The sequence below is a fragment of the Microcaecilia unicolor genome, chromosome 10, assembly GCF_901765095.1.
Source record: "Microcaecilia unicolor chromosome 10, aMicUni1.1, whole genome shotgun sequence".
Taxonomy (NCBI): domain Eukaryota; kingdom Metazoa; phylum Chordata; class Amphibia; order Gymnophiona; family Siphonopidae; genus Microcaecilia; species Microcaecilia unicolor.
In genome coordinates, this window is record NC_044040.1 from 146,594,371 (window position 1) to 146,619,459 (window position 25,089).

Here is a 25,089-nt window from a genome sequence, read left to right on the forward strand (position 1 = left end):
CAGGGAACCATACAGTGGGGGAAATAAGTATTTGATCCCTTGCTGATTTTGTAAGTTTGCCCACTGACAAAGACATGAGCAGCCCATAATTGAAGGGTAGGTTATTGGTAACAGTGAGAGATAGCACATCACAAATTAAATCCGGAAAATCACATTGTGGAAAGTATATGAATTTATTTGCATTCTGCAGAGGGAAATAAGTATTTGATCCCCCACCAACCAGTAAGAGATCTGGCCCCTACAGACCAGGTAGATGCTCCAAATCAACTCGTTACCTGCATGACAGACAGCTGTCGGCAATGGTCACCTGTATGAAAGACACCTGTCCACAGACTCAGTGAATCAGTCAGACTCTAACCTCTACAAAATGGCCAAGAGCAAGGAGCTGTCTAAGGATGTCAGGGACAAGATCATACACCTGCACAAGGCTGGAATGGGCTACAAAACCATCAGTAAGACGCTGGGCGAGAAGGAGACAACTGTTGGTGCCATAGTAAGAAAATGGAAGAAGTACAAAATGACTGTCAATCGACAAAGATCTGGGGCTCCACGCAAAATCTCACCTCGTGGGGTATCCTTGATCATGAGGAAGGTTAGAAATCAGCCTACAACTACAAGGGGGGAACTTGTCAATGATCTCAAGCAGCTGGGACCAATGTCACCACGAAAACCATTGGTAACACATTACGACATAACGGATTGCAATCCTGCAGTGCCCGCAAGGTCCCCCTGCTCCGGAAGGCACATGTGACGGCCCGTCTGAAGTTTGCCAGTGAACACCTGGATGATGCCGAGAGTGATTGGGAGAAGGTGCTGTGGTCAGATGAGACAAAAATTGAGCTCTTTGGCATGAACTCAACTCGCCGTGTTTGGAGGAAGAGAAACGCTGCCTATGACCCAAAGAACACCGTCCCCACTGTCAAGCATGGAGGTGGAAATGTTATGTTTTGGGGGTGTTTCTCTGCTAAGGGCACAGGACTACTTCACCGCATCAATGGGAGAATGGATGGGGCCATGTACCGTACAATTCTGAGTGACAACCTCCTTCCCTCCGCCAGGGCCTTAAAAATGGGTCGTGGCTGGGTCTTCCAGCACGACAATGACCCAAAACATACAGCCAAGGCAACAAAGGAGTGGCTCAGGAAGAAGCACATTAGGGTCATGGAGTGGCCTAGCCAGTCACCAGACCTTAATCCCATTGAAAACTTATGGAGGGAGCTGAAGATGCGAGTTGCCAAGCGACAGCCCAGAACTCTTAATGATTTAGAGATGATCTGCAAAGAGGAGTGGACCAAAATTCCTCCTGACATGTGTGCAAACCTCATCATCAACTACAGAAGACGTCTGACCGCTGTGCTTGCCAACAAGGGTTTTGCCACCAAGTATTAGGTCTTGTTTGCCAGAGGGATTAAATACTTATTTCCCTCTGCAGAATGCAAATAAATTCATATACTTTCCACAATGTGATTTTCCGGATTTAATTTGTGATGTGCTATCTCTCACTGTTACCAATAACCTACCCTTCAATTATGGGCTGCTCATGTCTTTGTCAGTGGGCAAACTTACAAAATCAGCAAGGGATCAAATACTTATTTCCCCCACTGTATCTGACGCAGCCAAAAGGGAGCGATCAGGATCATGGTGCCTCGATCCTGCTTGAGTTTCAGCAAAGTCTTTCCCACCAAAGGTATGGGAGGATAAGCATACAGGAGGCCTTCCCCTCAATCTAGTAGAAAGGCATCCAACGCTAGCCTGCCGTGGGCCTGAAGTCTGGAAAAGAACTGAGGGACCTTGTGATTGACCTGCGTAGCAAAGAGATCCACCAAGGGGGTGCCCCACACTTGGAAGATCTGGCGTACCACTCGGGAATTGAGCGACCACTCGTGAGGTTGCATGATCCTGCTCAATCTGTCGGCCAAACTGTTGTTTACTCCTGCCAGATACGTGGCTTGAAGAAACATGCCATTCTGGCGAGCCCAAAGCCACATTCTGACAGCCTCCTGACACAAGGGGCGAGATCCGGTGCCCCCCTGCTTGTTGATGTAGTACATGGCAACCTGGTTGTCTGTCTGAATTTGAATAATTTGATGGGACAGCCGATCTCTGAAGGCCTTTAGAGCGTTCCAGACCACTCGTAACTCTAGGAGGTTGATCTGTAAACCTTTTTCCTGAAGGGACCAACTCCCTTGGATGTGAAGCCCATCGACATGAGCTCCCCACCCCAGGAGAGACGCATCCGTCGTCAGCACCTTTTGAGGCTGAGGAATTTGGAAAGGACGTCCCAGAGTCAAATTGGACCGAATTGTCCACCAATGGAGGGACTGAAGAAAACTTGTGGACAGTAGGACTACGTCCTCTAGGTCCCCAGCAGCTTGGTACCACTGAGGCGCTAGGGTCCATTGAGCTGATCTCATGTGGCGGCGGGCCATGGGAGTCACATGCACTGTGGAGGCCATGTGGCCGAGCAATCTCAACATCTGCCGAGCTGTGATCTGCTGCGACGCTCGTACCCAAGAAGCAAGGGACAGAAGATTGTCGGCCCTCGCTTCCGGGAGGTAGGCACGAGCAGTCTGAGAATCCAGTAGAGCCCTATGAATTTGAGTTTTTGAACAGGAAGAAGGTGGGACTTTGGATAATTTATCACAAACCCTAGTAGCTCCAGGAGTCGAATAGTCATCTGCATGGACTGTAGAGCTCCTGCCTTGGAGGTGTTCTTCACCAGCCAATCGTCGAGGTAAGGGAACACGTGCACTCCCAGTCTGCGTAGAGACGCCGCTACTACTGCCAGGCATTTTGTGAACACCCTGGGCGCGGAGGCGAGACCAAAGGGTAGCACACAATACTGAAAATGCCGTGTTCCCAGACGGAATCGAAGATACTGTCTGTGAGCTGGCAGTATCGGGATATGAGTGTAAGCATCCTTAAGTCCAGAGAGCATAGACAATCGTTTTCCTGAATCATGGGAAGAAGGGTGCCCAGGGAAAGCATCCTGAACTTTTCTCGGACCATGAATTTGTTCAGGGCCCTTAGGTCTAGGATGGGACGCATCCCCCCTGTTTTCTTTTCCACAAGGAAGTACATGGAACAGAATCCCAGCCCTTCTTGCCCAGGTGGCACGGGCTCGACCGCATTGGCGCTGAGAAGGGCGGAGAGTTCCTCTGCAAGTACCTGCTTGTGCTGGAAGCTGAAGGATTGAGCTCCCGGTGGGCAATTTGGAGGCTTTGAAACCAAATTGAGGGAGTATCCTAGCCGGACTATTTGGTCGGAGGTTATGAGAGGCCACCTTTGGTGAAAAAATTTTAACCTTCCCCCGACCGGCAGATCGTCCGGCACAGACACTTTGATTTCGGCTATGCTCTGCTGGAGCCAGTCAAAAGCCCGTCCCTTGCTTTTGCTGGGGAGCCGCAGGGGCCTGCTGAGTCGCACGCTGTTGACAAGAACGAGCACGCTGGGGTTTGGCCTGGCAGCAGGCTGGCGAGAGGGAGGATTGTACCTACGCCTATTAGAAGAGTAGGTAACAGTCCTCCTTCCACCATAAAAACGTCTACCAGTTGAGGTAGATGCTGAAGGCGCCCGGCGGGAGAATTTGTCGAAAGCGGTGTCCCACTGGTGGAGCTGCTCTACCACCTGTTCGACCTTGTCTCCAAAAATATTATCCCCCCCCTCGGCAAGGAGAATTCGCAATCCGCTGCTGAATCCTATTTTCCAGGTCGGAGGCGCGCAGCCATGAGAGTCTGCGCATCACCACACCTTAAGCAGCGGCCCTGGATGCGACATCAAAAGTATCGTAAAACACCCCTGGCCAGGAATTTACGACACACCTTCAGCTGCCTGACCACCTGCTGAAAAGGCTTGGCTTGCTCAGAAGGGAGCTTATCCACCAAGTCCGCCAACTGCCGCACATTGTTCCGCATATGAATGCTTGTCAAGCGAAAAAGAAGACTTCCGAACGGAAGAAAGCGGCAAAAGCGCGAGGGTCTCCTCAGGGCACAGAACGACGAAAAACACAGCTGTCCCGAGCCGCGGAAAAAAGAAGACTGACGAACACGAGCGCGTTCGGGCGGGAAGACGGTCGCACATGTGTGGTGTGCGTGCGCACGCGAGGGCTAGCAAACGACTTTGCTAGTGAAGATCTCCGATTGAAGGGGCTGCCGTGGACATCACCCATTCGTGAGAACAAGCAGCCTGCTTGTCCTTGGAGAATACATGTTATGCTTTAATCCTAAGGCAAACTATCGGAGCTTGTCCTATCTGTCTCCAGTTATCAGCTTTGAAAGATGAGATCAACAGACTCAAGAAAGAATTAGCTTCAATTAAAAAAGCATCCAGGATTAATCAATTCTCTGTCAATTTACCACCACCACTGCCACAGAGAATGCATCAACAGAGGAATAGACGGGTCACAGTAGGCTCAGGTAGACTAAGATCTGTGACACAGAAGCTCTCACCTTCCCAACCTTTGCCCTTGTCAAATTCTTCTGCTGTGCTGCATCATTATGATGCTGAAAAAAGAAGTACTGTGGTGGAACCAGAGGCTTTGAAAGTAGCACAACCCAAGAATCATCCCCCCAAAAATGACAGATTGGTGAAAAACAGAAAAACTGCTCGGAGACTCCATTATTAGAGGCATTAACTTAGGAACACAGTTCAAGGGTTCCAACCTAGTGAAATGGCTTCCAGGATCTTCAGCTACTAGATGTACCGACCAAATTCTGATAGTGATCCGAGAAGAGAGTGAGGCTTCAAATATTGATGTTGTAATTCACCTGGAGACAAATGACCTGGCCAACAATAGCAAATTTACAGCACGGAGAGCGTTCCAGAAGCTTGGGGAGGGACTGAAATCTTTGGTTCGGATTGTGGCTTTTTCTGAAGTAATTCCCACGTGAGGGAAGGGAGAAGAAAGACTATGCAAAACAGTGAAGTTCAATAAATGGCTTCAGTCTTGGTGTAAAGAAGAAGGTTTTAGATACATAGGAGCATGGGGTAATACGTGGAAAAATAACAGGCTCTACTGTAATGTTGGGCTACATCTTTCGGTGACGGGAAAAAGGATCCTTGGGCAGAAATTCAGACAGTATGTTTCTAGACATTTAAACTAGAAGGCGGGGGTGACAAAAGGAAACAAGGGAATTCAGAAAGTCACCTCCAGAATAAACTTGATGGCAGCGGGAAAGGTCATCTAAATACAGAAAACCACCTACACTCTCTACGCAAATGGAAAGCAATGAGCACAAATGCTCACAGTCTATGTAAAAAGGTTCAAGACTTGCAAGACCTGATGTTTGAAGAAAACTTGGATATTGTTGCTATTACAGAGACGTGGTTCAAAAATTCCCATGAATGGGATGTGACTAAACTGAGGTTTAATCTTTTAAGAAAGGATAGAGAGGGCCGAAGGGGTGGAGGAGTGGCGCTGTATGTGAGAGACAATATCAGAGCGGCTCAAATGCGGGGCACCTGGGGAAAGGAAGAAGTTTTATGGATCGTTCTGGAAAGGGAAGATGGAACCTGTATCCACAGGGGAGTTTATCTACAGACCTCCGGCACAAATAGAGAAGCTAGACAAGGATCTGATAGAGGATATTCAAAAGATTGGTATTAAAGGGGAGGTGCTACCGTTGGGAGACTTCAACTTGTCTGATGTGGATTGGAATGTCCCGTCTGCGGAATCGGAAAGAAGTAGGGAGATTGTGGATGCCTGTCAAAGTGCTTTGCTCAGACAAATGGTGACGGAACCCATGAGGGAAGGGTCAATGCTGGATCTAGTGCTCACGAATGGAAGAAGTGTTTCTAATATTCAAGTGGGTGCCCACCTATGTAATAGTGATCATCACACCGCATGGTTTGATATAAGGGTGAAGGCACAGTGTGCATGCACAAAACTAAAAAGTACTGGATTTCAGATGTACTGATTTTGATAAAATGGGGGAATACCTGAAAAAGGAACTGTTGAAGTGGGAAGGTGTAGGAGAAGTGGAACATCAGTGGTCAAAGCTGAAAGCTGCTATAAATATGGCGACTGATCTTTACGCGAGGAAAGTAAACAAAACCAAGAGAAACAGGAAGCCTATATAGTTTTCCAACCAAGTAGCTGAAAAAATAAGAGCAAAAGAGGCTTTGTTCAAGAAATACAAAAGAATGGAAAGAGAGGATCTCAAAAAAGAGTATCGGATTAAACTCAAAGAAGCGAAGAGGGAAATATGGCTAGCAAAAGCGCGAGCAGAAGAAAAATTAGCTAAAAATGTAAAGAGAGGTGACAAGACTTTTTTCAGATATATTGGAGAAAGGGGAAAAGATAGGAATGGAATTGCGAGACTGAAAGATAATGAGAAAGGTTATGTGGAAAGTGAGGAGGATAAAGCGAATGTGCTAAACAATTACTTCTCTTTGGTGTTCACGGAGGAAAATCCTGGTGAAGGACCACGGTTGGCTGCTGACGAAATATTTGGGAATGGAGTGGATACTGCACCGTTTACGGAAGAAAGAGTTTATAAACAGCTGGAGAATCTGAAGGTGGACAAAGCTATGGGGCCGGATGGGATACATCCCCGGATACTGAGGGAGCTCAGAGAGGTCCTGGCAGGACCTCTTAAAGATTTAATAGATCTTTAGAGACAGGAGAGTTCCGCGACATTGGAGACGAGCGGATGTGGTCCCTCTTCACAAAAGTGGAGACAGGGAAGAAATGGGAAACTACAGAACGGTAAGTCTCACGTCAGTGGTAGGAAAAGTAATGGAGTCGCTGCTGAAAGAAAGGATAGTTAACTTTCTAGAAGACAACGGGTTACAGGACCTGAGGCAACATGGCTTTACCAAAGGAAAATCCTGCCAAACGAATCTCATTGATTTCTCTGACTGGGTGACAAAAGAAATGGATGAAGGCTGTGCAATAGATGTAATCTACTTGGATTTCAGCAAAGCCTTTCATACGGTCCCCCACAGAAGACTCATGAATAAGATGAAAGGGCTGAACTTAGGACCGAAAGTGGTGAACTGGATAGAAAACTGGTTGACCAACAGGTGGCAGAGGGTGGTGGTAAATGGAATCTGCTTGGAGGAAAGGATGGTGAGCAGTGGGGTTCCTCAGGGGTCGGTGCTGGGGCCCATTTTGTTTAATATATTTATGAGAGATATTGCTGAAGGGATGGAAGGAAAGGTTTGCCTTTTTATGGATGACACGAAGACAGCCAATAGAGTGGATACCCTGGAGGGAGTAGAAACGATGAGAAGGGAACTCCAAAAGTCAGAAGAATAGTCGAGGGTCTGGCAGTTAAAATTTAATAGTAATACTCTTACTGGGGTACTATTTTTCCTTCAGTTTTCGTTTATATTGTGAAATACTATGTGGAAAACCTCTATAATGTTTACCTAAAACCCATCTCAAGTGTCAAACAAGTGTACTATTTTTTTCTTTTTTAACTTGCTATTCTGCTCAGTGATTGGGAAAACCGGCTGAACCTTCTCACAGTGTGTCACTGTTGTTGTCCCGTAATTACATCATCGCACCCCTCCTTATTTCTCGCTAAAGCCTAATATTTGAAGCTTATTACTTTGCAAATATCTGGTATTAAATAGCTGTGGCACTTATCTCATGAAGGGGTGATAACGATGATTCTCTGGAGTGGTTCCCCCGAAGTCCTGTCTCCAACATATACAAACTAGACTGCAATGTAGAAAAACCTTTCTGATCAGGCTCCGATAAGACAGCCTCACATATCTTTCCAGTTCCCTACATGCGAGCATGTTTCGCGTGTTGGCGTCCTCAGGGGAACGGAATGCTGAAACAAATTTTAATCAAATTCAGTTTCTTATTGGAGTAACCCAAGTCCATTTAATGCTATATTTAGCCCTACAACATTATTTAAATCTTAAAGTTCTTTAAATTTCTCCATAATGGTTATTACTGAAAAATCTTCTGGCTAACCTTAGGCAGGAGCTGTGCAGCCTCGAACTTCAACCAACCAAAACGCTGGCGCATGCGTGGTATCTCCCCTTCTATTCATTATCTGTCTTTTAAACCACCTCAGGGGGGTGTGTCTAAACCCCCCAAACATGCTACAGTCGGAGCTACTGTGGCCCTCATAGCCACACCTTGAATTTGCAAAAAAATGTTGATCTTCAAATAAAAAGTAATTATTTAATATGACTTGTTGAGCCATCAAATTCAATAATGTGATTTTCCCCCTCGATAAATCACTCATTTCTAGCTGGTCGTTAATTATCTGTAAGGTGCAGGCCTGGGGTATCATGGTGTACAGAGACCTTACTTCCATGGTGACCATGGTTATAGATTCCTCTATGGTGGGCAAGTTTTCCAAAATCGTGATGAGATGTGTAGAATCTCTTACATAAGATGGAATGTTCGATACCTGTGGTTGCAGATGAAAATCTAGGTATTGCAAAAGCGGTTCATTCATGGACCCTCTGCTGGCAACAATGGGTCTCCCTGGGGGTGCACTCAAGGACTTGTGTATTTTGGGGACAAACCTTATTAGTGGTGTTTTGGGGTAGACCATGTGTAAATAGTGACATTCCTTAAATGAAGCATTACGTCAAAGTCAGATTCAAAGTCAACACTGGAATGCAGAAACAGCATTTACTGTTGGATATTCTGTAATCTGGAACTTTACATCAGTTTTATATACCACTGTCTATCGGAGCCTGATCAGAAAGTTGTTTCAACATTGCAGTCTAGTTTGTATATGTTGGAGACGGGACTCCGGGGGAACCACTCCAGAGAATCATCGCTATCACCCCTTCATGAGATAAATGCCACAGCTATTTAATAGCAGATATTTGCAACGTAATAAGCTTCAAATATTAGGCTTTAGCAAGAAATAAGGAGGAGGTAGGGGTGCGATGATGTAATTACGGGACAACAACAGTGACACACTGTGAGAAGGTTCAGCCGGTTTTCCCAATCACTGAGCACAATAGCAAGTTAAAAAAGAAAAATATAGTACACTTGTTTGACACTTGAGATGGGTTTTAGGTAAACATTATAGAGGGTTTCCATGTAGTATTTCACGGTTAAACTTTAATGCCAAGAAATGCAAAGTAATGCATTTGGGGTGTAGAAACCCAAAAGAAAGATACCGAATAGGAAGGGAGAGATTAGCAAGCTCGACTCAGGAGAGAGACCTTGGGGTGTTGGTGTCGGAGGATATGAAGGTGAAGAAACAATGTGACAAGGCGACGGCCATGGCTAGAAGGATGCTAGGTTGCATACAGAGGGGTATAACCAGCAGAAGAAAGGAGGTGTTCATGCCTCTCTACAAGTCATTGGTGAGGCCCCACTTGGGAGTACTGTATTCAGTTTTGGAGGCCGTATCTGGCTAAAGATGTAAAAAGACTGGAAGCGGTGCAAAGAAAAGCTACGAAAATGGTATGGGATTTGCATTGCAAACCGTATGAGAGACTTGCCGACCTGAACATGTATACCTTGGAGGAAAGGAGAAACAGGGGTGACATGATACAGACGTTCAAATATTTGAAAGGTATTAATCCGCATACGAACCTTTTCCGGAGACGGGAAGGTGGTAGAACTAGACATGAATTGAGGTTGCAGGGGGACAGACTCAGGAGTAATGTCAGGAAGTATTTTTTCACAGAGAGGGTGGTGGATATGTGGAATGCCTCCCGCGGGAGGTGGTGGAGATGAAAACGGTAATGGAATTCAAACATGCATGGGATAAACACAAAGGAATCCTGTTTAGAAGGAATGGATCTATGGAATCTTAGCCGATATTGGGTGGCGACACCGGTATTTGGAGAATAAAATCGGTGCAGGGCGGACTTCTACAGTCTGTGCCCTGAGAAAGGCAGGGACAAATCAAACTCGGATATACATATAAAGTATTACATACCATGTAAAATGAGTTTATCTTGTTGGGCAAACTGGATGGAGCGTTCAGGTCTTTATCTGCCGTCATTTACTATGTCACTATGATTACAATGGAGCCAGTGCATGCAAATAGATCTCATGCATATTCTTTGAGGAAATCCAAACCCGAATGGATTGCGGTCCTCGAGGACCAAGGTTGGACACCCCTGTTCTAGAGCTTCTTGTCATTTGGAAAAGACTTGTTTATTCGGTAAAGGTCTGTATCATATACCCTTCTGTCACGCTTCTCCTCTAGGGTAAACACTACACTGTTATTTATTTATTTTTGCGGGAAGTAGCAAAAATAATAGAAGATGAAGAACAACAAAAACACATGGGCACAACATAAAGAGTAGATTCTAGAAATGTTTCTGGAAGATCTGATTTTGTGTATGTTCAACAAATGTTGTTTATGGAAAAACCTGCATATTGTCAGAGCTTTACACCAACTCTGAGCTCTGGCACTGCTGTTTTGCCCTGGCATCGTTGGGTTACATCACCCACTTGTGTGGCCAACTCAATCATATGGTTGACAAAGAACATGGAACTTGACAAAGCAAGTAGCCATTTTTACAGTAGTATCCAGATCACAAGAAATGCCCATAAATTAGCATCAGGAAGGGCTCTTATATCACAAGGAATAATAGCTAAAACAGCAACAATGTGCATTTTAACAGTGATAAGTATTAATACCTGAAGATAACACTAGACTTCAAACCCTTCCCTCTGCAAGATGTTAAGAACCCATTTTGAAGATTCCAATTAAATTGCGGAGTGTGGTAGCCGTGTTAGTCCACTCTTAAGGTTATCAATAGAAATCAAACAAAATAAAACATGGAAAAGAAAATAAGATGATACCTTTTTTATTGCACATAACTTAATACATTTCTTGATTAGCTTTCGAAGGTTGCCCTTCTTCCTCAGATCGGACATTTGCTTATTTCCGATCTGAGGAAGAAGGGCAACCTTCGAAAGCTAATCAAGAAATGTATTAAGTTATGTCCAATAAAAAAGGTATCATCTTATTTTCTTTTCCATGTTTTATTTTGTTTGATTTCTATTGATAACAATTAAATTGCAAAACCAGCAGGGTTTGCATAGCTGTTTCCATCCCTGAGACTCATCACCTCTGCTGCTTCATTCATCTTCATAATCATAGCGCTGACCACATCATCTGCATCACTAATAAATGTGCCGCCATCGCGATTCCGACGTCGTTTGCCACTCATGCTCTTCTTACGCTGAAGCATTACTTCAAAGTCAGATACAAAGTCAACACTGGAATGGAGAAACAGCATTTACTGTTGGATATTCTGTAATCTGGGACTTTACATCAGGTTTATATACCGCTCTTAAACCAACTGGATTCTGAGCAGTTTACAATAAGAGACACATCAGATATACATACACTCTATAAAGGCTTACTTTTTCCTTCCTTTGATCTCTTCATCGGAGTCTGAATCCGCTGCTGTTGTTTGCTTCCTCCCTGCTATGGCCTTTTCACCTTCCAGCTCTTCCTGGTTAAAACCCTGGAGGAAAAACATAACCGAAGCATGCCAATACTACTACTTATCATTTCTAAAGCGCTACTAGACGTATGCAGCGCTGTACACTTGAACATGAAGAGATAGTCCCTGCTTGACAGAGCTTACAATCTAATTAGGACAAACAGGACAACTGAAAAATCTATGTCCTGGATCTAAAGTAGCGGTAAATATAACTCATATTCACCAGTACTTTAGATCCAGAACAAAAAATGTAAAGCCTAATATCAGTAGGAGTCAGAGCTAGAATCAGACAGTAGAAAAATAGAGGAGTCGGAGTCAGACGTTTGGCGTACTGACTCCACAGTCCTGGGAATTAAGCAGGCAGACTCCCACCCATCCACTTCTTTTGGAATCTGCTAGCATGCTTACCGTAAATTCTTCCTCTTCCTCCTCATCTCCTGACTCGCCAAAAATATCAGCAATAAGATTTCTGTAGGAGACATTTTAAAATCCAGAATAGTTATTCCCTACTTAAAATTAACCTATCATGTGAAGAAAGAGCACGGATTATACACTTTGCTATCCTAATCAATATATAACCCTCTAAGTCTAGATATTTATATCAATTCCAATACTACTTTAATGGACTACATAAGATGGGTCATATTTTCCCTTTTTTCTCCTATGTTCCTACGACAATCAAAGTAGCCAGAGCTCTAGACACTTTCCAAGCATGGATTACATCTTAAATGTCACCATCTCTTAGAAGCCTGAACCTGACTGAGTTTCGAGATATCTTAGGCATCCTTTGTAGTAACAATCAGTACTAATAATCTTTTCTTTCTGCTATGCTAATTTACATGAACTTCTCATGTCACAGAAAGCAGGAGCTCGAAGAGTCCCTTGTGTATCATAAATAATCAATACTTACTCCTCCTCATTCTCCGAGTCACTTTCACTGCCAAATAGATCTTTCTCCTCATTCTTCTTCTCGGCCTTGTTCTTTGGTCCCTCCTCATCCTCACTGTCTGAAGTCATGGTTTTCTTTTCTGTCTCAAATTTTTCTGATGCGGCATCACTGTCCGAGTCCTCGCCATCCGAGACTACACGGCTCTTTTTTGCAGCTGATTACAAGCACAAATTACACACTTAAAAAAAAACTCTAGCTCTAAAATTGGTCACTCAGCCTAACATGCAGCTTATAATGCTTCTGATTAGATACTCCTGCATTCAGTAATCTATGCTTATTAATTAACTATGCCTGGATAAAACAGACTACTTCCCGACCTTGCATGTCAATATGGAAAGTTTATCCAGTCTGGCCTCTAGATTACCATTAAAGAGTCACTAAATTAAGAATAGGTATTGAATAGGTTGCTTGTGCCCTTGTTCCCTGCTTTTCTTTTCTTTCACCTCTACGCTATACAATTTCCTTCTCTCCCTCACCCATTGTACAAAAATATATTTCTCCATCTTGCATCTTCTATTCCCCTTCCCTTAACAGAGATGTCAATGCCAAGTGATTATTCTGTGAATCATGTCGAGAGGAAGATTCTCAACTACCAAGATATGCAGAAGCCAAGAAAATATGGCAGAAAGATACAGAAATATTTCCCATAGTATTGGGTGCTAGAGGCCAACCGAAACTGCTACTGCTACCAAATCTGTCTGAACACTTTCAGTCAAAACCAAAACTTATCACCTGATTTCGGCTGAAGCCAAAAGTTTGGTTGTGTGAATATGAACCAATGAAGCCCAATGGGGACTGTCAAAGCTTGAATTCAGCAGCCCAGAATAACCCAAGTAGTATTCAAGCCAGAATATATATAATAATTTAAATAATAAAAGACCATATGTTAACTCCAAGCAAAATAGCCTCTGCACACATGGACCTCAGTTAATGAAGACAAACTAAAAGACACAGTACTTTTACAATGGCTGACTGCGCCACATTTGGAGTGACAGCTTATGTCATATCTCCACAGAGAGGCGAATTCCTAAGAAGCAAATTTACAAATTCCTGCTAAACCTTCGTATCAAAAGCATTTATTTGGAGCACTCTGTTTACCATATAAACTACTATTCAAGATCATAAAAGCATTACCTGCAATCACATTACACACACACACAAATAAAAGAATGCAAAGAATAGTTCTTCCCCCCCTCCCGCAGACTACCTTACAATTCTTTGAGGTCTAGTGGTGTAGTCAGGGTAGGAGTGATCCCCAGTCACTCTTGTCCATGTCTACTCTCAAAATGGCTGCGATGACCTCTTGCAGCAGTTTCACAAGATTACCACTAGAGGTAATGGTAGCCATCTTGAGAGCAGAGCCAGAATGGGCAGAAGCACCTGGGATCACTCCTGCCCTGACTACACACCTAGACTGCCAAGGATTGTAAGACAGGCACGAGGGGTGCACCTACAGGTAGGCAGGGGTGAAAGGCAACTCCTGTTCAGAGGAGAGGGGAGGGGGACAAACAGGATAAAGCATAAATTTTTGGCTTCAACTGAAGACACGTGGAGGGGCATAATCGACCAAGGACGACCATCTTTAAGGGCGCCCATCTCTAAGGACATCCTCGGGAAGGGACGGGGAAACCCGTATTATCGAAACAAGATGGGCATCCATCTTTCGTTTCGATAATACGGTCGGGGACGCCCAAACCCCAACATTTAGGTCGACCTTAGAGATGGTCGTCCCAGGTTTTCGGCGATAATGGAAACCGAGGAGGCCTATATCAGAAACGACTAAATCCAAGCCATTTGGTCGTGGGAGGAGCCAGCATTCGTAGTGCACTGGTCCCCCTGACATGCCAGGACACCAACCGGGCACCCTAGGGGACACTACAGTGGACTTCACAAATTGCTCCCAGGTGCACAGCTCCCTTACCTTGGGTGCTGAGCCCCCCAAAACCCACTCCCCACAACTGTACAACACTACCATAGCCCTAAGGGGTGAAGGGGGGCACCTACATGTGGGTACAGTGGGTTTCGGGTGGGTTTGAAGGGCTCCCATTTACCACCACAAGTGTAACAGGTGGGGGGGATGGGCTTGGGTCCGCCTGCCTGAAGTGCACTGCACCCACTAAAACTGCTCCAGGGACCTACATACTGCCGTCATGGAGCTGGGTATGACATTTAAGGCTGGGTGGGAGGGGGTTGTTGACCACTGGGGGAGTAAGGGGAGAGTATGACATTTGAGGCTGGCATAGAGGCTGGCAAAAAAAAAAAATTTTTTTTTTAGGTCAGGAGGGGGTTGGTGACCACTGTGGAAGTAAGCGAAGGTCATCCCTGATTCTTTCCGGTGGTCATCTGGTCAGTTTGGGCACCTTTTTGAGGCTTGGTCGTGAAAAATAATGGACCAAGTAAAGTCGGCCAAGTGTTGGTTAGGGACGCCCTTCTTCCCATCTCTTAAGTACGCCCCAGTCCCACCTTCGCTACGCCTCCGACATGCTCCCGGGAACTTTGATCGTCCCTGCGACGGAAAGCAGGTGAGGACGCCCAAAATCAGCTTTCGATTATGCCGATTTGGGTGACCCTGAGAGAAGGACGCCCATCTCCCAATTTGTGTCGAAAGATGGGCATCCTTCTCTATCGAAAATAAGCCTGATAGTCAGTTTTGGCCAAAACCGTGGCTGTAGCCATTTAGCTGAAAAAAGGATTCTGGACCAGTTTCGGCACTGTAACCAAAACAGAAATTCGGTTGTCCTCTACTGGATGTCACAGGCTTGATTAAAACTAATTTTCTAGCACACCTTAATAGGTGGCATATATATTACATCTTATTAGGGCCAGAAGAAAGCTCTCTGACACAATGTATGTACTACAGTATGTGTTAGTGATATATATTTGGCAGACTGATCATACTACACATACTCTGGCTTTGGGGTGTGGTCCATTACTGTCATGATATGTACAAAACTAACCCATTTGGAGATACTGCCACCCAAAAAAACAAAGGCACATATTTTGTCATTTCACTGCTCATGCTGAGAATGTATTTGCTCCATACCAGCACTGTATGTTGAGTGGTCCCATTAGATAACTGTGGACAAGGGTCATCTCCTTCATCCCAGGGGTTACTTTAAAAATGTCCAACATACCTACTTGTCTTACAAACAGTAGTTGGACTTGGAAGTCTTCACTGGTTAGCAGTTCAGTCCTCTTACAAACTGCATATTGGCCTTCATCAAAATCCTAGCCTTGCTTACTTGCTTCATTCAGAAGTCTAAAGGTTCTTTCTAGCGTTCAGTGGGCTTGATTGTGCAGACCATGCTTCATCTTGTGGCCTTCATTCTAGCCATCACTTAATGGCTGAAGTATCAATTTTATGAAGAGCAGCTGCTCTTGCATTTATTGCCTTACTGAACACCTTTCTCATACACATAGCAAATGGGTCATTCCATGCCCAAATGGTCTAAAATTAAAAAAAAGTTCCCACCATCATGTTCTCCAATTTTGTTCAAATTTTATCTGTTGCGCGAGTCAGGTGTTAAACGAAGTTTTCCAAAATTTGAGGTCTCTAACTGCAATAGTTGCAGATCTAGACCCCCTTTTCTGAAAGGTTGTCAGTCCATGAGCGCGCGACATTTACCAAAATGTCATTTTGGGGGTCTAATAAAATCCAAACACATTTATAAGAATGGCTAAAAAATTCAAATCCTGTACAGTTTTTGATGCTAATTCCGATGAAATACATTTTAACATTATGGATGCAAAATCCAGTCAAACAAGTTGACTCAAAGTGTACATCAAAATTGGTCACAACTCATCGGAACATATTTGGACCAATATTCAGACCGCAACAACTTCCATGCAAACAAAGATACGGACTTGAAATTTTGAACAATCATTATGCTTGTGCTGGACATAATACTGCCAGATTTGCAACTAACCAGCATCTATAACCACCCTGCAGGATCTCTTCAAAGTTGGCACTATCAGCGCAAATGGTAAAATGTACCAAAGTTCAAAGCCAATTATTAAAAAAGAGTCTGCCTGAATCAGCTTGTGAACAGTATCATCTGAAAGAGAAAATTGTGCTCTACAATACTGATATGTTTTTGTTTTGCAATGCCACCATTAAGTAGCCAATTTAGTATGCTTGATGCGCTAATTTTTCTTCATTTCTAGGAAATTGAGTCTTTGTCGCTTAAAAGTATTGATATAATTATTTATTCATTCGTATTTTATTCGTTGATTGTCCAATCATTTATTGTGCGCTGTTATGGTGGATTGGAAATGTTTGTGAAACGCCAGTTGAACAGAAAGATGCTTTCATAAGCTTTATGCATCCTCATGGTCCCGCTACGTCATTTTATTGGCCGGTAAGACGCGATACTCGCTGGATCCAGGAACAACTTATCACTGCTGTTATTCCAGCTCCATCAGTGACATCATCTGGTCGGCAATATAGTTTCCCTGAAACCGTTCTCTTGCAGATCAGTGATGCTTTCAGAATGATGAAGTAACTGAAGAAGGCAGGCTTGGGAACCTGCAGTGAAGTAACTGAAGAAGGCAGGCTTGGGAACCTGCAGTAAAGAAACACACAATCAGGCTTGGGATCCTACAGTAAAGAAACCCACAATCAGGCTTTGGATCCTACAGTAAAGAAACCCACAATCAGGCTTTGGATCCTGCAGTAAAGATACCCACCCGTGGCTGTTACTGCATGGCTATCGGGCGTGGCCCCTATGGCGATGGGGAAGCTGGTTTCAATGTGATAACCAGTAATGGCTCAGCCATCATGGACCAACGCAATACATCGCGCACACAAAATATAACATACTTTGACCTGAGTAAATGGCTACTTAATGGTGGCATTGCAAAACAAAAACATATCAGTGTTGTAGAGCACAATTTTCTCTTTCAGATGATACTGGTCACAAGCTGATTCAGGCAGACTCTTTTTTAATAACTGGCTTTGAACTTTGGTACATTTTACCATTTGCGCTGACAGTGCCAACTTTGAAGAGATCCTGCAGGGCGGTTATAGATGCTGGTTAGTTGCATATCTGGCAGTATTATGTCCAGCACAAGCATAATGCTTGTTCAAAATTTCAAGTCCATATCTTTGTTTGCATGGAAGTTGTTGCGGTCTGAATATTGGTTCAAATATGTTCCGATGAGTCGCAACCAATTTTGATGTACACTTTGAGTCAACTTGTTTGACTGGATTTTGCATCCATAATGTTAAAATGTATTTCATCGGAATTAGCATCAAAAACTGTACAGGATTTGAATTTTTTAGCCATTCTTATAAATGTGTTTGGATTTTATTAGACCCCCAAAATGGCATTTTGGTAAATGTCGCAAGCTCATGGACTGACAACCTTTCAGAAAAGGGGGTCTAGATCTGCAACTACTGCAGTTAGAGACCTCAAATTTTGGGAAACTTCGTTTAACACCTGACTCGCGCAACAGATAAAATTTGAACAAAATTGGAGACATGATGGTGGGAAGGTTTAGACCACTTGGCATGGAATGACCCAAATGTGACAAACATAACTGATGAAAATAATTTTTCTTTTACTTCCATTCAACTGCAGTACCAACAATCATTCAAGCTTAAATCACATGCATAATGTGTTTGTGGCAAAGAATACACTTGGCCATCTAAACCAATGACACCCTTTCCATTTTGTTGGAGAGGTCATCTCATCTGCTGTCATAACTCAGTCCTAGTCAGTGTTACCATTATTCATCACAGTAAAAAAAATATGGTGTCATATTACTCCAGAATGAATAATCCAAAGAGGTTTGATTAAGAACAGGAGAGGGCATGATGTCAAAAAGTTGAAGCTGGCTCAGCACCACCACCCCCAGAGAGCCGTTATCTCCGTACATCCAAAACAAAGCAAATAAACCTATAAGCTGCCGCATCCATGTTGTCATTCTTTGTTGTTGGTAGATTTTTATTTCACAGCCCTGAGACCCCCGTTTTTCGTTTATTTTGTTTTTCAAATTGAAGCCAAATTAGACTTAATGGAACTGAGCACAGGGACAGGAAGCCCACAGAAAAACAGTGACAGGGGAAACCCAGGGTGGGAGAGGGATCTGGGGTGACCAGGTATGCCCCCTAAAGCCAGCACTGAATAGCCGGGGCATCCCCACGCTCAACTGCCCATAAGACCTAGGCCAGGAACCCCCTAAAAGAGGAATCCAGGAGCTAGAAGATGTCCATCCATCCACCTGCTGGAGATAGAGATATACTGGCTTTGGGAGGAGCTATCAGTTCTATATCACTGGGCTTAAAGTCAGTGATCTCTATCTCCACCTGTTGGTAGACGGATACAACCCACTAGTTACTGGATTCACCTGATGCTGATGCTAAGAAATAACCTGTTCCATGCCTAACGTTAGATATAGGCGTTTACACCAGGTTTTCATTGGCATAAATGGTTGCGGCTAAATTCTAGTTGCGTGGATGGATTTAGGCGTATTCTGTAAACCATGCCTATCTTTAGGCGCAGTTTACAGAATACAATTAAGTGTGTTTTCCTTCAGTGCCAATTTTATAGGCAACATATATAGAATTAGGTCCTTAGTGCCTAAGGCAAACCTGGTTATTTTGGGGGTGTTCCAGAGGTGAAGTCAGCAATTGGCCAGTTAAGTGTCAATATTCACATAAAAATCAGTCCTATCTTTATGTGTTGCCCCATAGCTGGTTAAGTGCTGTAAACTCTGTAATCTAAGAAATTCAATGCCGGAGCCTGGATATGGACTGACACTGAATTTTTGGGCATAACACTGGCGACAGTCAGCAAAAACACTGATCACGGCCAGCTAAATATCAACCCCAGGCTGTACATTCTTTTCTTCACATGCAACAGGAAAAGACACCAATATTATTACACGGTTCAGGTCAATATTTTGTACTGCACCCCCCCCCCCCCCTTTTAAGGGAACAGCAGAAACAATACAAGGAAAAAAACAAAACATTACTATATTGCTTAACTCTATTCTTTTCCTACAACTACTTAAATTAAAAATACATGATTTTTCTTTCTACACAATATCTGCCAATGACCTGAGAAAGTAACGTGAAAGAGAATTGGCCATAGATTTTTAAACAAGGCAACAGTCCATGTAGTCAAGGCTTCTCCAAACCTTCCATGGGGGTCCCATGCCTGCTGGGTTTTTAGGGTATCCATAATGCATATGTATGAATGATCTAAAATTTACCTCATATCTACTTAATGTGGATATCTTGAAAAACCAACTGGTTATGAGGTCATCAGCAAAGGTCTGGAAAGTGCCACTGGAAGTGCTCATCACAATATCCAGAATAAAACCCAATCAGTGTTTGTATATAAGGGGAGGCTACCTTCAAATGTGGAAAACCTCTCATCAAATAAGCAAAAAAAACTTCTTCATTAATAATCACTCCAAGCCTAACAGATAGAGGATGCTGCCTCTTCAAGAGGCCCTCTACTCTTCTTTCTAAGAAATGCAACATATTAGCTTTCACATATACAAATCTTGAAATACAAAGAAAGATATCAATGTCTTTTGATAAGCTCGAGAACAAGGATATGCCAAGCCTAAGCAGTAAAACTCTGGGGACTAACAAAAACCTGATATTTTCAAGGAAAGTAAAGGGCTCCAAATCTCAAATCATTAGTACTAGCTTCAGAATAAAAATCATCCTTCAACTCTTACCTGGTTTCTCCTCTTCATCTTCACTATCAGAAAGGACTGCTGCTTTCCTTTTTACTACTTTCTCTTCATCTTCCTTTTCCTCTTTATCACTGTCTGCAAATTTCCGTCTCTTTGGCTCTTTGTCTTCATTATCACTATCAGAACTATGCAGCCTCTTTCCCTCATGATTGCTATCCATATGAAGGTTTTCAGTCTTTGGTCTCCCTTCTCTTTTTTCCCTGTCACTATTGTCTTCATCATCATCTGACTCCAATTTTTGTTTCCGTCTGGGCACATACTCATTGTCTGAGTCACTAACTTGCTGATTCGGAAGCTCCTCGTTCTCAGAGTCACTCTTATGATGATTCTGAGGAACCTCATTGTCAGAATCACTTGCAGGTTGATTTGCAGGCTCCTCATCAGAGTCACTATTTTTATGTTTCTGAGCACTTTCATCTTCTGAATCACTCCTATGTTGTTTTGAAAGGACTTCATTTTCTGAGTCACTGCCATGGAAATTTTGAGGAACCTCATTTTCTGATTCACTTGCATGATGATTTGGATGTGCCTCATTGTCAGAATCACTGCCCTTATGCCTAGGAACACCCTCATTGCCAGAATCACTTGTGTCATGATCCTGATCCCGTGGTTCCTCGTTTTCTGAGTCACTCCTTTGCCTAGCCCGAGGCTCCTCATTTTCCGAGTCACTCCCTTGCCTAGCCCGAGGCTCCTCATTTTCCGAGTCACTCCCTTGCCTAGCCCGAGGCTCCTCATTTTCCGAGTCACTCCCTTGCCTAGCCCGAGGCTCCTCATTTTCCGAGTCACTCCCTTGCCTAGCCCGAGGCTCCTCATTTTCCGAGTCACTCCCGTGCCTAGCCTGATGCTCTTCATTTTCTGAGTCACTCCCATGTCTAGCCCGATGCTCTTCATTTTCTGAGTCACTCCCATGTCTAGCCCGAGGCTCCTCATCTTCTGAGTCACTCCCTTGCCTAGCCCGAGGCTCCTCATTTTCTGAGTCACTCCCTTGCCGATCTGCAGGCTCTACATTTTCCGAGTCACTTGCCCGCCGATCCCGAAGCTCCTCATTCTCTGAGTCACTTGCCTTCCGATCCCGAAGCTCCTCATTCTCTGAGTCACTTGCCTTCCGATCCCGAGGCTCCTCGTTCTCCGAGTCGCTTGCTTTCCGATCCCGAGGCTCCTCATTCTCCGAGTCGCTTGCTTTCCGATCCCGAGGCTCCTCATTCTCTGAGTCGCTTGCTTTCCGATTCGGAGGCTCCTCATTCTCCGAGTCACTTGCTTTCCGATCCTGAGGCTCCTCATTCTCTGAGTCGCTTGCCTTCCAATCCTGAGCTTCCTCATTTTCTGAGTCACTCTCATGCTGATCCTGAACCACCTCATTTTCTGAGTCGCTCGCCTGCTGATTCATAGGCTCCTCATTTTCCGAGTCACTTGCCTGCTGGTTCACGGGTTCCTCATTTTCCGAGTCACTTGCCTGATTCAGAGGATCCTCATTTTCTGAGTCACTCGCATGACGTTCCTCATGCTCCTCATTTTCTAAGTCACTTACATGATGATTTTGAGGCTCTTCATTTTCTGAGTCACTTGCGTTAAAATTTTGAGGTTCTTCAATTTCTGAGTCACTAGCAATGTGATTTTGGGGTTCCTCATTTTCAGAGTTACTATCATTGTGGTGCTGGGGATCTTCATTGTCAGAATCACTGTCCCTGTGCCTTGAAGGGTCATTTTCTAAATCACTGGAAATCTGATTTTGAGGTTCATCATTTTCAGAATCACTAGCATTTCTGTTCAAAGGTTCCTCATTTTCAGAGTCTGTCACATTACTTCTTTTTTCTTCCAGGTGGTTCTCATATTCTCCATCACTATGTTCGGTCTGCAAAACAAACCCATATAAGTTAATAACAAAAAACACACACTACATCAGCCATCCTCAACAAGAAATACATTGATGAGATTATTAGAAATGCCTTTGATATGTAAACAAAAACAATTCTATTCTCATAGGTAAAATAGAAACTGCTCCAACATCCCACACAAAAGCACAAAGTGGGGTTAGGATCTCTTCACTGAAGCTGGTGTTGCTTAACTACTTTATGTGAGGGTAGATTCTGAGATCAATTTTGCTAAATCATACAAGTTGTCCCAAAACACAAAGCAGTTCACTGTCACTGAAATGCTTTGATGTTTCACTTATATATACGGTCATCTACCAACATTTGCTTATTTCCGATCTGACGAAGAAGGGCAACCTTCGAAAGCTAATCAAGAAATGTATTAAGTTATGTCCAATAAAAAAGGTATAATCTTACTTTCTTTTCCATGTTTTATTTATATTGATTATCTTTAAAAGTGGACTAACATGGCTACCACACCTCTCTACTCATGACAATCTAAAAATTCAACACTTGCATGTATGGTGATCATTACATTTTAAAGGTAGATATCTATTTCCAGCTATTAACACCTTAGGGGCATAGAGAGACTCTAAGTACAGGTATTTTGTAGGGGTGGGCAATAATTAAGTATTTCAACCGCGACAAACGTGCGATTAAAATTTTTAATTGCATAGTTGGCTGCACTTGAACACAGCATGCATTTTGTACATATCTCTCACCCTTTCCTAATAGCTCTCTCCTATTGAACACAATAATCCTTCACTATCTCTCTTATCCTCTTTTTCTCTCAAGCCCCCCTCCCCAGCCTTCGCTGAGATTCTCTCATGCCCCTCCACCCCCTTTCTCTATGTGTAACTCAATAGCAGGGCACAGGCTCTGGATTTTCTCTTCTTTCTCAGTGCCTCAGTCCTTTTTCTTCCCTGTAAAACTTCCCCAACTTCCTGAATGGCGAGGCTCAAGTATCTACAGAGCCTGCCTGTGAAGGGAAAGAAAAAGGACTTTGAGGCAGCGAGGAAGAAGAGAAAAACCAGAGCCCGAGCTGTTGAGGTAAATGCGGGGGGGGGGGGGGGGGGGGGGGGGGGGGGTCTACAGAAAAAAAAATCAGCCATGTTAACATTATTGTGTTAAAATATTAACACATTAATAGCATTATTAACATGTTAATTGCCCATCCCTAGTATTTTGTGATAAAACAGACAGTACTGACTGTACCATCACAATAAACACTGCAACTGAGATTCTCTCTCTTTCAGGTAATGCTCAGAGCACTTCAGTTTAAGAGAGCATAGAGCCACATTGCACCAACAAATTTTAGTCCCATACAAAGCAAGTGCCAACAAATGTAACACATGAATATGCTGGCTGGAATAAACCACTGATATTCTTTTGCTGATATGAGATATGCCATGGCATATACTGTGGCCAATGTAACATAGCAGATGGCAGCAGATAAAGACCAGTACAGTCCATCCAGTCTGCTCAACAAGATAAACTCATTACATATGGTATGAAGTAGTAAGACTGTGGTAAATATAGTACTGACTTTTTTTTTTATACTGTGGTAAATGTTTACTTTCCATGTAATTAGAAGAAACATATCACAGAATACTTAAAACTGTGCATTAAACCAAAATAAAATTAAATAAGCATACTCAAACCAAAGAATAGTTAACTGAAGTTAACTTTATTTCCATTTTAACTTTAATGGCTAAAGGTGGAAGTCTAATTTACATCTCAAACCACTAAATGGGTGGGGAAGTACATAAGTGGGTGAGTGGATGAAGAGTAGGGAAAATGCAAGCAAGGGGATGGAAATAAATGGGCAAGTAGATGGAGGTGGATTAGTGGGGCAGGTCAGTGCGTTAAGATGGAGGGGGCATTAGTGGTTGGATAGACTTAAGTGACATATGGCAGGCGAAAAAGGGAAGGATGGCCACAGTAAACAATGGGTTTATTTACTGGGGACTTATTGATCAGTTTTATGAAGAGATTCACTTAAGGTAGTGTACAGCAGATACAGCTTGACATAAAATTACTATTTTGTATTTGGTATACACAACAGTAAAATGACCAAATAAAAGCATATATATCAATGAGGCAAAACTGGAGATGGCTTACTGAATCCTAGTAATAGGACCAACATGATACAGTATCAGAAATATACACATTTAACAGCACTGCAAAATAATCCTATAACAGATATATGATAAATTTCCAGCAGAATATGAATAATAGGCAGCATGGAAGAACATTCATATAACACAAATATGATGCTCAAGATGTCAGCTCAATACAAAACAAACAACTTCATATGCAGGCATTAGAACATTCGAATAACAAAAATAATGTTAACACTGTTCATGCAACACAATGAAACATCTTAATGGGCACTCAAGGAGGCAACTGCAGCTGGGATGGGACAAGACGGGTAGTACAAAGTCAGTGGGATAAATAGATGGGTGGCTAAACCAAAGGTAAATAAATAAAATATGAGGAACTGATCTAAGTTACAGGGTGTGCGGCGAACAAGTCCTGATAGAGTTGAATGGATAGTTGGTCACCACATGTATTATAGGCCTGAAAGATGAACCAAGCTTTCACCTGATTCCTGAAGTCTTGAGTTTGGCACATACCCTCTGGGAGTGAGTTCCAGAGTACAGAAGGCTCACTGGCAGGTATTACATCAGGCAATTTCTTTTTATGAGGATACATAGATAGTGATGCTTCTTGAGAGGACCTTATAGACCTCAAAGGAGTTAGGAGACTATCTTATTCTTTAGGTATTCTAGCCCATTTTGTTTAAGGACCTTGAAAATCAAAGATAGTACTTTCAATCTGGCTCTGCAAGGTACTGGTAGCCAGGGCAGTTTTTGCAAGACATGTGATGTGGTCACACTGCTTACAGCCCTCTGTCATGCTGCAAAGGTAAAAAATTTACATCAGCTATGGATGCTGTTCAGAAATATCATCCTGGAAGCCCAAGCCAGATATATTCCTTGTATTAATGGAGGAAGGAAGGCCAAATGACAGTCGGCATGTTTAAAAAGTGAGGTGAAGGAAGCTATTACAGCTATAAGAAAATCCTTCAGAAGATGGAAGAAGGACCAGACTGAAAATAATAGGAAACAGCATAATAAATGGCAAGTTAAATGCAAAGCCAGA

At 43.3% G+C, this 25,089-nt stretch overlaps 1 protein-coding gene across 4 annotated transcripts in view; it reads right to left on the bottom strand.

Moving 5' to 3' along the window:
- IWS1 (interacts with SUPT6H, CTD assembly factor 1) overlaps positions 1–25,089 on the bottom strand; it is a 124,572-nt gene that overhangs the window by 38,486 nt on the left and 60,997 nt on the right. For 2 of the 4 annotated variants that reach the window (XM_030215812.1, XM_030215813.1), the window contains exons 3-7: positions 20,036–21,905; positions 12,305–12,497; positions 11,803–11,863; positions 11,312–11,415; positions 11,014–11,164 (exon numbers count right to left, since the gene is read on the bottom strand). In XM_030215812.1, the coding sequence (XP_030071672.1) occupies positions 11,014–11,164; positions 11,312–11,415; positions 11,803–11,863; positions 12,305–12,497; positions 20,036–21,905 (2,379 nt within the window). The remainder of the gene's footprint in view (positions 1–11,013; positions 11,165–11,311; positions 11,416–11,802; positions 11,864–12,304; positions 12,498–20,035; positions 21,906–25,089) is intronic. The other 2 variants (XM_030215815.1, XM_030215814.1) reach the window with 2 other exon arrangements.